The following is a 12,478-nucleotide window of genomic DNA, read 5'->3' as shown; positions in this document are numbered from 1 at the left end:
AATGAATCTTCATTATTCTGGAAAAAAGTTGCTTTTTAAGAAAAGCCCAAGTTTGTATCCTTGAGGTGCAGCACTTTTACTGAGATGTGAAAGAAAATGAGTCACAATTTTTTAGCACTTCTTCTGCTGCTTTGCATAACATCAAGGGCCAGCTGTCTGTCCTTGAGCTTTAATGTATGTTATTCCCTTAGGTCAAGACACCAAAGATGGAGAATGTTGAATCATCCAGCAGCATCAGGTAGGGTAAAAGTCCTGCTGCCAGCACTGGATTACTGTTGAAATGGTGAGATAATAATCTCACTAAGCTTTGGTGTAACTGTGCCGGAGTTTCCCTTTTTTTTTTTTTTTTTTCTTCTCCCTCCCGAGGTGATGGAAATTAATTCTTGTGTTTTGATGTTCAGGGTCCCTGGACAGAAGCATTCTCATTTTCCACAGTGTTATGTTGTCTTTCAGAAAATTAATTTTACTGTGCACTGAAGACAAATATCTTTGGCTTGTCTGCAGTGAAATAAATGAGACTGCGTGGTTTGAGTAGTTGGATGCTCAGCGGGGTGTTGCCAGGATGGCAGGCTGTGGCCGAAGGCCCGCTGTGTCAAATCTGTTTCACAGCAGTGTTTCCATAGAGTTGTTAATGGATTATTTCCCAGATGTGGATTTAGCCCAACCCAATGTTCTGAGTGACATTTCAAAGGAGATGTCATATGGAAAAAACGTTTTGTGAAATTCTGGCTTTTAATGTTTCCCTTTAGGGTTTTTTTTTTCTCCCCCCACAAAGGCTCAGGTGGTAACTATGCTAGTTGAGTGGGTTTCGTGCAGAGAGCAAAGTTAAGGCCTTGCAGCAGAGTTGGTGAAGAAACATAAGGCTATTAGAACCACAGACCGTAAATGTCAGCGCACACAGTGACCCAACCTCCTTTTTATAGGTTTTTATGGATTTTGCTCAGTGGTGCAGTATACCACAAAAATATAACCGTTTCTACTAGCGTGACTTTTTTTTTCCTTTCATTGAGCAGTTGAGCTGAACATCTTGACCTCGGTACTCTTACATTTGCAAAGTTTGACTAAAAAGAGAACAGAACGACAGATAAAGCATTTTCCTTTCAACATCTTTTTCTAAAGTGAGCATATTACATGTTACATTAAAAATCCCTCACTTTCTCCATAAAGCCTTACACAGAGTGAACCTTCAGTAACTAATCTATTCAGCTGGGCTGTATTGGGTTCAAATTCTTCTCTTCATACTATGAAATAAACTGCTGACGTCTACTTCTGTAATGTCTGATTAAAGACGTGATGGACCATAAAGGTCAGTAATGACACATAAAGGTGTCTTGTTGTCTACAGCGTGTCCAACAACTGAAACTTTACTGTAGAAATTAGCTTTGCAAATATGCCTAAAGTGTTCCCATGTTCTGATTTACAGTGGTCCCTCGCTTTTTCCTGTAATTTTGCGTGCTTTGTGTCCTGTGTCCTGATTGGCTGTAGACCACTGTCAATCAATCTCGTGCCGCGGTCCTGTCCAGTACAGAATGTGTTCAGCTTGTCAAATTTACATAAATCTTCGATCGCCAGCAGTGTGACTCTGTGCTGTACTGTATGTTTGTAAGTTTTCTCCCCAACAAGCACAACCATGTCGATGAAACGTTTTGCACTGTCAAAGGCAACTGCGGGTGCGTTTGGTTTCATTCTATAATACTGGACTTTTTTTCTACGAAGGTTTGAACTTTGAGTTTAAACAAGAGAGAAAAGAGTGAAAATGTTCATGCCTGTCTGAGAAAAGTGTATAAAGTGTGTAGTGACGGGTTTTACAGCCTTAAAACATCTATAATAATTGTAAAAAAAAAAAAAAAAAAAGTTGGCTACTTCGTGGATTTCACCTATCGCGGGTTATTTTTGGAACGTGACTCCTGCGATAAACGAGGGGCCGTTGTATATCAAAGTAGCTACAATAACACAACTTATCATAGTAAGACTCGCTAATACTAATGATGATAATTATTGGTTGTGTTCTATTTCAGTGTTTCTGAAACTCACAACAGTGTGATAGGTTGTCAGACACAGAGTCCACTTTTCTGTCACATGTTGAGAGCTGTGTGTACTCGGCATTCCCACAGTCCAAAGACGTTAGGTTGGGTTAATTGGTGATTCTATATTTGTTTTATTCTGTGGGGTATACTGTTACTTTTTTCTAATTGTATTGTAAAACAGATATCTTTGTTTTTATGCCTGAGTTCCTACAGTATTGGGTGCAATGACCGGATGGAGTCATAGACCTGGAACCGCAGGAAAGGCTCATTACCTTCAATCTGAAACCATCAGGGTCCTGCTGTAGCAGAAAGAACATTATCCTGATAAATGCACAGTGAATAGTTGCCACTATAGTGCCTTGTAATTTGGATCAGTAAGCCAATTTGGCAATTATGTGCTACGCTGCTTTACATTTTCCACATTTTGTTCTTTTCCAGAATGTTGTGGGAGGAAAAGGAGAGAACTAATTTTTATTAGCAGCATTGACTGTAATTTGTTGATTTCTTAATTTGGGCCATTTCTCTACCCATCAAATCTTCACTCTGCAGGAAAATCCAGGCTTGCACTTGTGTAATTACTCTTTTTTTTCTCTTCTTTTTAAAATTTCTAAACGCTGTCATTATGTCATTATCATTACTGTCGATAATTTTACTCAATTACCACAATTATGCTTGATTTCTTATGGTCAGTGAGTCATCACGGTGTGCTTAAAGATTTTTTTTTCTCTGCCAAACTGGAGGGCAGCAGTGAAAAATAAGCCATCAAGCTTTTATTTTGCATGTTATTAACTTTTTAAAGTAGTTGATACAAAACCATCTACTCAAGTGAGATTAAATGTGAAGAAAATATAGAACACTTGATAAGATTTCAGAAATATGTTAGTCTAAGTCTTAAAAAACTGAAATAAGGTCCGAAGTAGGTCAAAAAAAATTAAAACTAAAAATTGTGAATTAAATTTTGAAGGCTTGCTGTTAAGTTACACAAGACTAGAGCTGCACTTTGGAATGAGTATTTTAATAATTATGCTAATATGTCAGCAGAAATGCGTAACTGTGATGCTACAGAGTGGATACATTTGTAGCTAAAAACTGTTCATTTTGTCGTTCAGTGAATCTGTGAAACAGGAACCACAGGATGACGCTTTTACAGCAACGAAGAAAGGAGTGAAAAGGAAAAGAATTAAAGATGACCCCAAAGAGGGCACCAGTGATTCTGCTAATTCACCTACGTAAGTCTGACCAGGTCTAGAAAAAATCCTTGTCATCGGCTTTTCTTCATGTAGAATCACTTTTACTGAAAACTGCTGCAGAAAAATGTACCTTTCATGAGTAATTCACTTAGTTTTTTGTCTGAGTGCATGTTTGTATGTAAGCCCTTCGTTTCTTTCATTCCCATGTTGCCTGCAGCCTAAAGAAGAAGAAAAAGCAACGTCATCTCGAAGAAGAAGGTGATGGAGTGGCTCAGACAAAGACGTCAAAGAAGAGAACACAAAAGGTAAACTTCTGTCTCCATCAGGGGTAATCTTGCACTTACAACAAGTTCAACACTAGAAACATGGTTCATGGTGAGTTTTTTTCTCTCTTCTGCACAGATGGTAAAGAAGGAGGAAGAAGAGCAGGCAGTGTCAAAAAAAATTAAGAAGACAAAGGAGGAGATTGAAGAAGCAAGACAGCTGAAGATCAAAAAGAAGGAGGAGGAGGAGCAGAATCGCTGGAGATGGTTGGGGAGTGCTCTTTTCATCTGGACACTCTTCCCACCCACACATACAAAGACAAAGTGCAATTTTAACCTTCGCTGATGCATCTGTACTTTTTTTTTATCGTTTTGGTTTTTGTCAGGTGGGAGGAAGAGAAGTATGAAGATGGGATGAAATGGAAGTTCTTGGAACACAAAGGACCCTACTTTCCCCCTGAGTACCAGCCTCTACCTGACAATGTTCACTTCTACTATAATGGTCAGTTGAGTGTATAAGAGTATGATTGAAACAAGGGTGACGGGGTACAGGAGCTCTATTTTTGTTGAGACAGTGTTAAATGATTTTAGACGTTAGATGCACTTCAGTGTACGCTTCTCTGCTTCTATACAGCGCAGTCAGACATTACCTGCACGATTGCATCATTTACTGATACGTCCACCTCAGTCTAAAAGCCAGAATCAGTTCATGTACAAGAACGCATTGTGTAGCTCTAATTTATGGAGAGCTTTACAGTTGCCCTAGAAAAATTATGAATAAATAATTATACAAGAATTTCATTTTATGTCAATAATATACGTCATGTTTGTATGTATTCCTAATCTAGGATTACCAGTTATGTATCAAATCAATAAAATGTGAGAGTGAGTTTAATTTTAGGCAGAAGAAAGGTTCAGTGTCGATTCGAGAGGCTGTGATGGATAGCTTGTTAATGTTGTTTCTTCAGAAGCTTTTTAAAAGATTTATTAAACTATCTTTTATCAAACCTTCATGAGTGTCCTTCCAGAGCCAAGGCCAAAGCTCATCCTCTTTAGTTAAAGTGCTGCTCTGGTCACAGCTTAGTGACTGAAGATGCACCGAAACATCATCAGTTGCTTTTGGAAAAAAATTATGAAACGTTAAATTGCAGTTATGAAATGTATTCATGCAGTCCTGTGAAAAACTAAATAAATACTTTTAATAATACTTTTTCCCACATATTTTATTGAAATTTTCTTTATACAATACAGATATTTAAACCCCTCTCATTCACACACCCAGACTGCAGACCTGCATGCAACAAGATCATGTGTAGAAATGAACACGGCTCTCACACTGATACAAAAAAGAAATCCCTCCCTCCTCATGAATCACCTCCACTCCCTGTGATATCCATGTATGGCTTCCAGATACTCACAAAGTCCCGTTGTTTGCCCATGGCAATGTATGAATCTGCGATTTCCTTCTTCCAGAGTCCCATGGAGGGTGCATCCATACTTGTCCAGCATAGTGCAGTGGCTCCTCAGGCTTGAAGCAGTCCATAGTCCAGTGATTTAGTCTGCTTTATCGGTTGCTTAAATCCTGTTGGGTATATTCTAAGTACACAGTTTACCCTTTAAGGGGATTTTAACCTTAAACACTTCAGACAAACACTTGGTGACATCTTTCCAGAATTCCTGAATTTTAGGACATTCCCATAGACAATGGAGAAGAGTTGCTTTTTCTGCTAAGCATTTTGTACAAATGTCCAGAATGTCATTGGACATATGATGGAGCCTGACGGGTGTTGTATAGGTTCTTATGAGCCATTTATATTTCAGAAGTTTAAAGCGTGTGTTTGTTTGTTCAGGTTATACTTTATAAAGTCGCTTCAGCTCATTGGGCATAAAGGTGCAGCCACACAGTTTCACTCGGGATGAGGGCTGAACTTTGACTGTAATTGTAAGACAATCTTGTGAATGCTGGCGTACACACATCCTGACTTTGTTTGCTCACACAGAAGACCTACCCGCACACTATTGGGCCTTTAGGATTCAAGACGTGTTTCATGCTGAATACTGATTGATGGCAGTAATTGTTTTTGCTTTGTTTAGCAGTCCAGCTGCAAACGGGGTCCTACGGGGACTTGGTTTGATCTGTTAATTCCTGCACGTGCATGTTTTTAAAGGTTGGTCCTACCAGTGGACTTGAATGTAGATCTCTGTCCTTGCCTCTAATCCTACCTCCCTATATCCACGGGCTAGTCTGACAGCCTGGAGGAGCTAAGGTGGGTGGCACTGGGTGGTGGATCTTCAGAGGACCCCGAGCTCCCAAAGGCTTGTGTTCTTGACTAGTACGGCTCGATAAACGTATAGTTCTGACAATAAGGCTTGGTTGGTTTAATGCTGTTAAAAATGATCTCAGTGTAAATGATTCTGCTTGTGTGCAGGTAAAACGGTAAAGCTGAGCCTGGCGGCAGAAGAGGTGGCGGTGTTCTTTGCCCAGATGCTGGACCATGAGTACACCACCAAGGTGGTGTTCCGTGAGAATTTCTTTAAAGATTGGAGAAAGGTAAAGCCAAATGCATCGTGGAAGTTGGTGTAAGTTGCCTTTAGGTGTGATTATGCGTTTAAAATGTGCTGCAATAGACCTGCGACCTGTCCGGGGTGTAGTTCACCGATCGCTGCAAAGCCAGCCGGGGTTGGTGTCACCACATCTGCAAACTTTGTTTTCATGTAACAGTTTTGCAAAAGTTGCATACGCTCCAGCCTTTTGTTAGAGTGTGAGTGCATCGTAAATAGATTGTATTTGTGTAAATACAGGATGAGTGTGACTGGTACATGCTCGCTGGTGTCTGTCAGGGTGTCCTCTGCATGGAAAAAACACCGTGCCAAGCCCCTAGGCATATCATGCAGAATTAATTTTGCGCTGCTTAGTGCTCAATGCACTTGAAAATACGATTTATGTGAAGGCATTGATATGCTAATCCAGACAACTAGCTCTCCTGCATATGAACAAATCCAATTAAACTGTTTTATTATAGCCGGAAAAAACTCTCCTCGCTCCACTGCCCTCAGTGCCCGCCCACTGTCGGGTGTCATTCATGCTTAGACACGCAGACTGACTGCCTGTCCACGCTGTCAGTGTTTCTGGAGGTGTGTGTGCTTATGTGTAGGTCTCTATTTGCATCTCATCTTCTATGACAGTAGATAACAAAACTGGGCTGCATCAGTTTGATGGATGAGAGTCATTTCCTTTATTCCTAAAGTTTGTGCCCATGATGGATGCTTTGTGTGTGTGTGTGTGTGTGTGTGTGAGAGAGAAATATTTAACCATTTTGAGTGTATTTCAAATTATGGTCAGTATTTTTGTGTAACTATTACTGCACCATTTATAAAAAGCACCTCTGTGGCAGTAAGTGACAACTTATTAATAGGCTTGATCATTAATTATTATTAGCAATATGTCATGAAATACAGATTCCCTACAGCTAGACAGCACATTGAAAGCCACTGATGATATTTCAGCATCACAACAGCTTGGAGATGCAGCTGAAACAGAGTTGCTCTGCCCTGTTAGTCACCTCTGATTTGACCTCTGGTGACCCCTTGTGAAACAACTTTTGGCAATTAAAGTTGAAACTCAGCTGCTCCGCCTGACGTGTCAGGATTCTTCATTTAGCCTGCTTAGCAGTGACCTTACAGTGTTCACACTCATAGCTATTGTAGTTCTGGGAGTGTTGTTAAAAGTGCTAAATACTGGAAAGCTGTAACTGGGACGTCTTCTTATGTTTTTGTGATACACAACTGCAAAACTGCAGCTTTGAGTGTCCCCACTTTTTAAATGGCTTGTTAGGAGGAAGCTGTGCGTACTCTGGCCTTTTATGACAGCTCCAGTTGGGGTTTTTTCGACTCTCTGCTTTGCCTCCGTAAAAATGAGGAATTAAAGGAAAGGTCACTGATCTGTTTGAATCCTTCTCATCTAGTTTTTTTTTGTTTTTAATGATGCATTATTGTGTTAATTTGTTATGAAGAGACAAAGGTGATGCACTCTGTTTTCATAGCTGGTCAGTAAATATAACAAAGCAATGCTCTGTACAGATAGTTTTTGGTTTCTTCCTTTTTTGAAGTTTCATCAACGTCTGCTGGGTGTAACTTTAAACTCTTAAGAGCTTCTTCTGCTTACTTTATCACAACACCGTCTTTGACCCCTTCCTGATTTCTTATTTTTTTTGCATATTTGTCACACTGACATGTTTCAGTTTTTATTAAAACTACATTTTAAACATAAAATGTAGCTTTTAAATTAGTTCCTCAAACTATCCTAACCTTCCTGGCCTAATGTGAGAAAGTTTCAGCCCCTTAAACCTAATAACACAGTTAATGATGATTTCATTTATTAAAGGCAGAAAAGCCCAAACCTAATCTGAAACTGCTTGTGGCACCGTTGGCAGCGAGAACTGCAATCAAGCGTCTAACTGTCAGTCTTTACATGTTGGTGTGGAGGAATTTTGGCTCTTTTTTGCAGAATTGTTTTAATTCAGCCACAGTGGAAGGTATTTGAGCACAAGTGCCTTTCTTACATCGTGCCTAACGTCCGGACTTTGACTAGGACACTTCAAAACATTCAGTATTTTATTTTTGAGCCGTTGCAGAGATGCACTTGCTGTTATGTTTCCAATCATTGTCCTGCTGCTGTGTCTTTGGATTGGGGCATGATGTGTCGCTTTTTATTTGTATATATTTTTAAACACGTGTGGCAGTAATCTGCTCTGGTCAGTGAGACGGAACTCAGGTTTCCAAAATTGTGGTTAACCAGATTTAACAGGTGGGTGTTCCTCTTCACAAGGAACAGGTGGGTTTGGATTATTTTTTTCCTGCTTTCATCAGTTAAATAATATAAAAAGTGCAGTTTTAATTGCTCAGATTATCTTTCTCTAATATTTGTTTGATCTGAAATGTGTGAGAAACACGAGAAATCAGAAATGGGGGCTGTTATAATTTTTACAGCAGTGTAATTGCTGTTTGCATCACTGGAGGCGAAGACACACGATCAGTTTCTGCAGTTATTCTATCATCACTTTAATTGGAACCATTTACATCATGTTATTTTTTTTCTGTAAATATAAAAATAAAGAATAATGCTCACTACAACTTCCAGATTTTTTTTGGTTAATCGCTTGTGTGCTCTTTTTGTTGCTGCTGATATTCTCAGACTTGAAATGAAACTGTATGCCTCAACACACTTTGTGCTTGTGTAGGAAATGACCCATGAGGAGAGGTCACTGATTCAAGATCTTGATAAGTGTGACTTTGGAGAGATCCATGCCATGCATAAAGCCAAGACAGAGGCCAGGAAAAATATGTCCAAGGAGGAGAAACAGGTAAAGCTCGGGTTCCTTTCTTTGTATTTGTATGCTGCTGTCTTCATAAGTCCAGAGGAGCGCCCTGTTCGTTTCTGAGGTAATGCGATCTGTATCTGAAATCTTTTTGTAGGCTTTGAAAGAGGCAAACCAGAAGATAGTGGATGAATACGGCTACTGTCTTCTGGACCACCACAAAGAACGCATTGGCAATTTTAAGATTGAGCCTCCAGGGTTATTCCGAGGTAGAGGCGAGCATCCCAAGCAAGGCATGCTGAAGAAGAGGATCCAACCAGAGGACGTCATCATCAACTGCAGCAAGTGAGAGTGTGATTGTGAAGTCAGTGTATAGTTGAATACAACTTTAGTTTCAGTCCTCTCCATGTGCCCTTGTTGCTCAATGCAGAACAGTGAAATTCTCACTCAAAGAAATGCAGTAAGTTTTTGATACACAAACTGTTTAAATGTGTAGAATCATAGGCTTGTTTTGTGTTTTTTGACAAAGCATGTTCAAATTAACATGTCATACTGTATTGCACTTGTTCTTGCTCTGGCAGAGACTCTCGTATCCCCGTACCACCTGCTGGGCACCACTGGAAGGAAGTTCGACACGATAACTCTGTGACATGGCTCGTCAGCTGGACTGAAAACATCCAGGGCTCAAATAAGTACATCATGCTTAATGCCAACTCAAAACTGAAGGTGAGCAATCTGTTGCATAACAGAGGGGAATGCAGATACATGTGGGTACAAAGAAACATGCTGTCAGATGCTGCAGACTTTGGATTATGTGTTCCGACTACTTTGGCAGCACAGTTCTCAAACTGGTTTTGGAAAAAAATATTATCTCAGATTATTAGAATATTAACTAAGATCAATTCATACATTTATAATACAGAAATGTCCAACTTCTGAAGCATGTGTTCAGTCATTGGTTGATGCTTCTTTACCATAAATTGAAGCTGCCTCCACCAGTGTGTGAATGTGAGAGTGAATGAATAGTAGAATTGTAAAGCGCTTTGAGGGCCCCGAAAAGCGCTATATAAATGCAATCCATTATTATTGTTGTTGTTATTATTATTATTATTATTATTATTATTATTATTATTATTATAATAAATGACTTCACTGTGTACTGCATGGAACCGGCTCCATGCAGTACCTGAAATATTGATTTCAGGTACTGATCTCTGATTTTTCTCAAGCTGTAAGTCAATCAGAAATGAAAAAAGGCTTGAATCATTTCACTTTACATGCAATGAACATTATTTTTTGAGATGCATTAGTCAAAGTGCTTCAGTTCTCATATTTTCCTAGCTCCTGTTATGCCATTTTAAATAGAAAAAAATAAAGTAAGTATAAAGATATTTTGCTGTGTTCACTGCTGTGGCGGGCAAACACTTAGCCACTGTCCTTCAAAGATAACTTGATAAATGTTGGAATTCATTATTCAGAACATTGAAGCTTTGTTTGATCTGTCACTAAACATCTCTCTATTCATTCTGCGGACTCCTTCAACCAACATTGTGAATGCTTGAATCACGCATTAAAAATATGAAATGTAACAGAAACATCCCGTTTCCAAAGGATTCACTTTATCTCTGCCCTTTAGAACAAAAAAGCAAAACAAAACTGACTGACAACATCACTGGAAAAGGAAAAAAGCAGAACTTCAAAACATCATTTTCATCATCACCAAAAACTGCATGTGCACCAAACGCTCTGTTTGATATAGAATATTTAAAGTGAAACTCCTAAGAACCTGTTTACAAGTCATGGGTAGAACTACATGTGAAATAAGTTGTGGCTTCAAAGTGAGTAGAACTGATAAGTTTCCTCATTTGAACTCGTTTGAGTCTGCAGACTGCAAGTTTGGGGGAAAAAATGAAAAAGAAGTTTGCGGAATTAGAGCTGCTCGTGCAACATCCTGGCTCCAGGCGAGAGGCTGGCTGCAAAATTAGCTAGACCAAACTGTTGTGCTGCAGAGTTGCGTAGTAGGTAAATCAAGAATCAAAACCTTACAGAAGGTTGCAGGGAATGCAAATAACATTATAACCCAGTTATAATAAAATAAAATAACTAATAAAATAATAAAATAAATAATTTGGATGGTTTGCATTTTGTCAGGTCTGCTCCAGATCTGCCAACTGACAAATGGTTGTTGGCCTGCCTCTGATATTATTCACAGAGCTGATTTAAATGAAACGTTAGCATAAACACAGCACAGATTTACAAACAAATCACAAACACTTTTACACATTATGTTGAGCTATAATGCATAAAATATATATATTCTTAAACAAAATTGGTGATCACTTTTCCACAGCATGTCTTTTATCCCATCTTCCTTCTTTCGCCCGCCCCTCCCTGAGCCGGAGGTTTCTTCCTGTTAAAAGGGAGTTTTTCCTTCCCACTGTCACCAAAGTGCTTGCTCATAGGGGGTCATATGATTGTTGGGTGTTTCTCTGTATGTATTATTGTAGGGTCTACCTTACAATATAAAGCGCCTTGAGGCGACTGTTGTTGTGATTTGGTGCTGTATAAATAACATTGAAATTGATATCAAATATGAGTAAACCTTTGTAACATGTTGTTATTCTGTGCTCTGTTTGCTCACTTATCTTCCTTTCCATCTTTCATGCCTAAAGGTTAAGTTATTCCACAGTTCTCCATGACAGTATCGGCACGTGTTGACTGATGGAGGGTTTAATTGTATGTAGATAGCAATAAATAACCAGAAGCAAACAGCAGACAAAGAGAATGTCGTCATCCTTGTCTTATAGTGGAAGACCCTGTGTTAGAGATTACCATATTAAACCTTTTGTTTCAGGGCTTTTAAAGGAAAACCACTTGTTTTTTCATCATTTTATTTTATAATTGTCATCACCTGTCACTTTTGCTTTGTGTTTATGTTTCATGTTTAGTCTTTTCCCTCTTCCTGCTTATCTTGCCTTCCTTTCTTTCAGGGAGAGAAGGATTGGGAGAAATATGAGGTTGCTCGGAAACTGAAATCACGTGTGGATGACATCCGTTACCAGTACCTCCAGGATCTGAAGTCCAAACAAATGGTTACACGCCAGAGAGCTGTGGCCCTGTACTTCATAGACAAGGTTTGGCTTACTCAAGAAAAACTGATATTACAAATTGTTACATGTTTGCATTAATTGTTACGTGTTCACACAGCAGAGCTAGAAAGAAAGTGCTAACTTTAATGCGTGAGCTTCTCTGATTTTTTTTTTTCCCCACACGGCCTCTGTCGTACGTTACACTGACATTGTACCGGGGAGCTTTGCTTGTGATGTTTGCATGAATGTTGAGAAAAAGTCAGGCTGCAGCGGCCGTGTAGATAGGCTGGAGCAAAGTGAAGATATTGGAAATCAATTCAGTATGTCTTGATTGCCTTTTCTGTTTTCTCACATAGTTAGATGAAAATCTTTTGCAAAGAAAATGGATTATATGTAGCCATTTTCTTCCAGAGACTTCAAGCTAATTATCTCAGTGTGTATGAAGTGAAATGATGGATTGAGTACGTGATTGCTTTTGGCTCATGCCAAAAACTATTTCAGTTGCCATTTTTGTTTTATTCCGTTTGTCATGAAGGTCTTTTGATTAGTACGTGTATATATTTTAACGGTCGTCTGACTCGCATGTGTTCT

The 12,478-nt window shown here is 39.1% G+C and overlaps 1 protein-coding gene across 10 annotated transcripts in view; it reads left to right on the top strand.

Moving 5' to 3' along the window:
* The window catches only part of zgc:173742 (DNA topoisomerase 1), a 33,984-nt gene that overhangs the window by 7,608 nt on the left and 13,898 nt on the right, over positions 1-12,478 (top strand). For 9 of the 10 annotated variants that reach the window (XM_013272518.3, XM_025909328.1, XM_025909330.1 and 6 more), the window contains exons 4-13: positions 192-238; positions 3,137-3,256; positions 3,435-3,522; positions 3,620-3,747; positions 3,867-3,982; positions 5,910-6,031; positions 8,721-8,843; positions 8,956-9,143; positions 9,380-9,524; positions 11,789-11,932. In XM_013272518.3, the coding sequence (XP_013127972.1) occupies positions 192-238; positions 3,137-3,256; positions 3,435-3,522; positions 3,620-3,747; positions 3,867-3,982; positions 5,910-6,031; positions 8,721-8,843; positions 8,956-9,143; positions 9,380-9,524; positions 11,789-11,932 (1,221 nt within the window). Of the gene's footprint in view, positions 1-191; positions 239-2,465; positions 2,599-3,136; positions 3,257-3,434; positions 3,523-3,619; positions 3,748-3,866; positions 3,983-5,909; positions 6,032-8,720; positions 8,844-8,955; positions 9,144-9,379; positions 9,525-11,788; positions 11,933-12,478 lie in introns of all 10 variants that reach the window. The other variant, XM_025909331.1, reaches the window with a different exon arrangement.

The sequence above is a fragment of the Oreochromis niloticus genome, linkage group LG7 (assembly GCF_001858045.2).
Source record: "Oreochromis niloticus isolate F11D_XX linkage group LG7, O_niloticus_UMD_NMBU, whole genome shotgun sequence".
NCBI lineage: Eukaryota > Metazoa > Chordata > Actinopteri > Cichliformes > Cichlidae > Oreochromis > Oreochromis niloticus.
The sequence above is the reverse complement of the archived record's forward strand: the minus strand, read 5'-3'. Positions and strand labels throughout refer to the sequence as shown.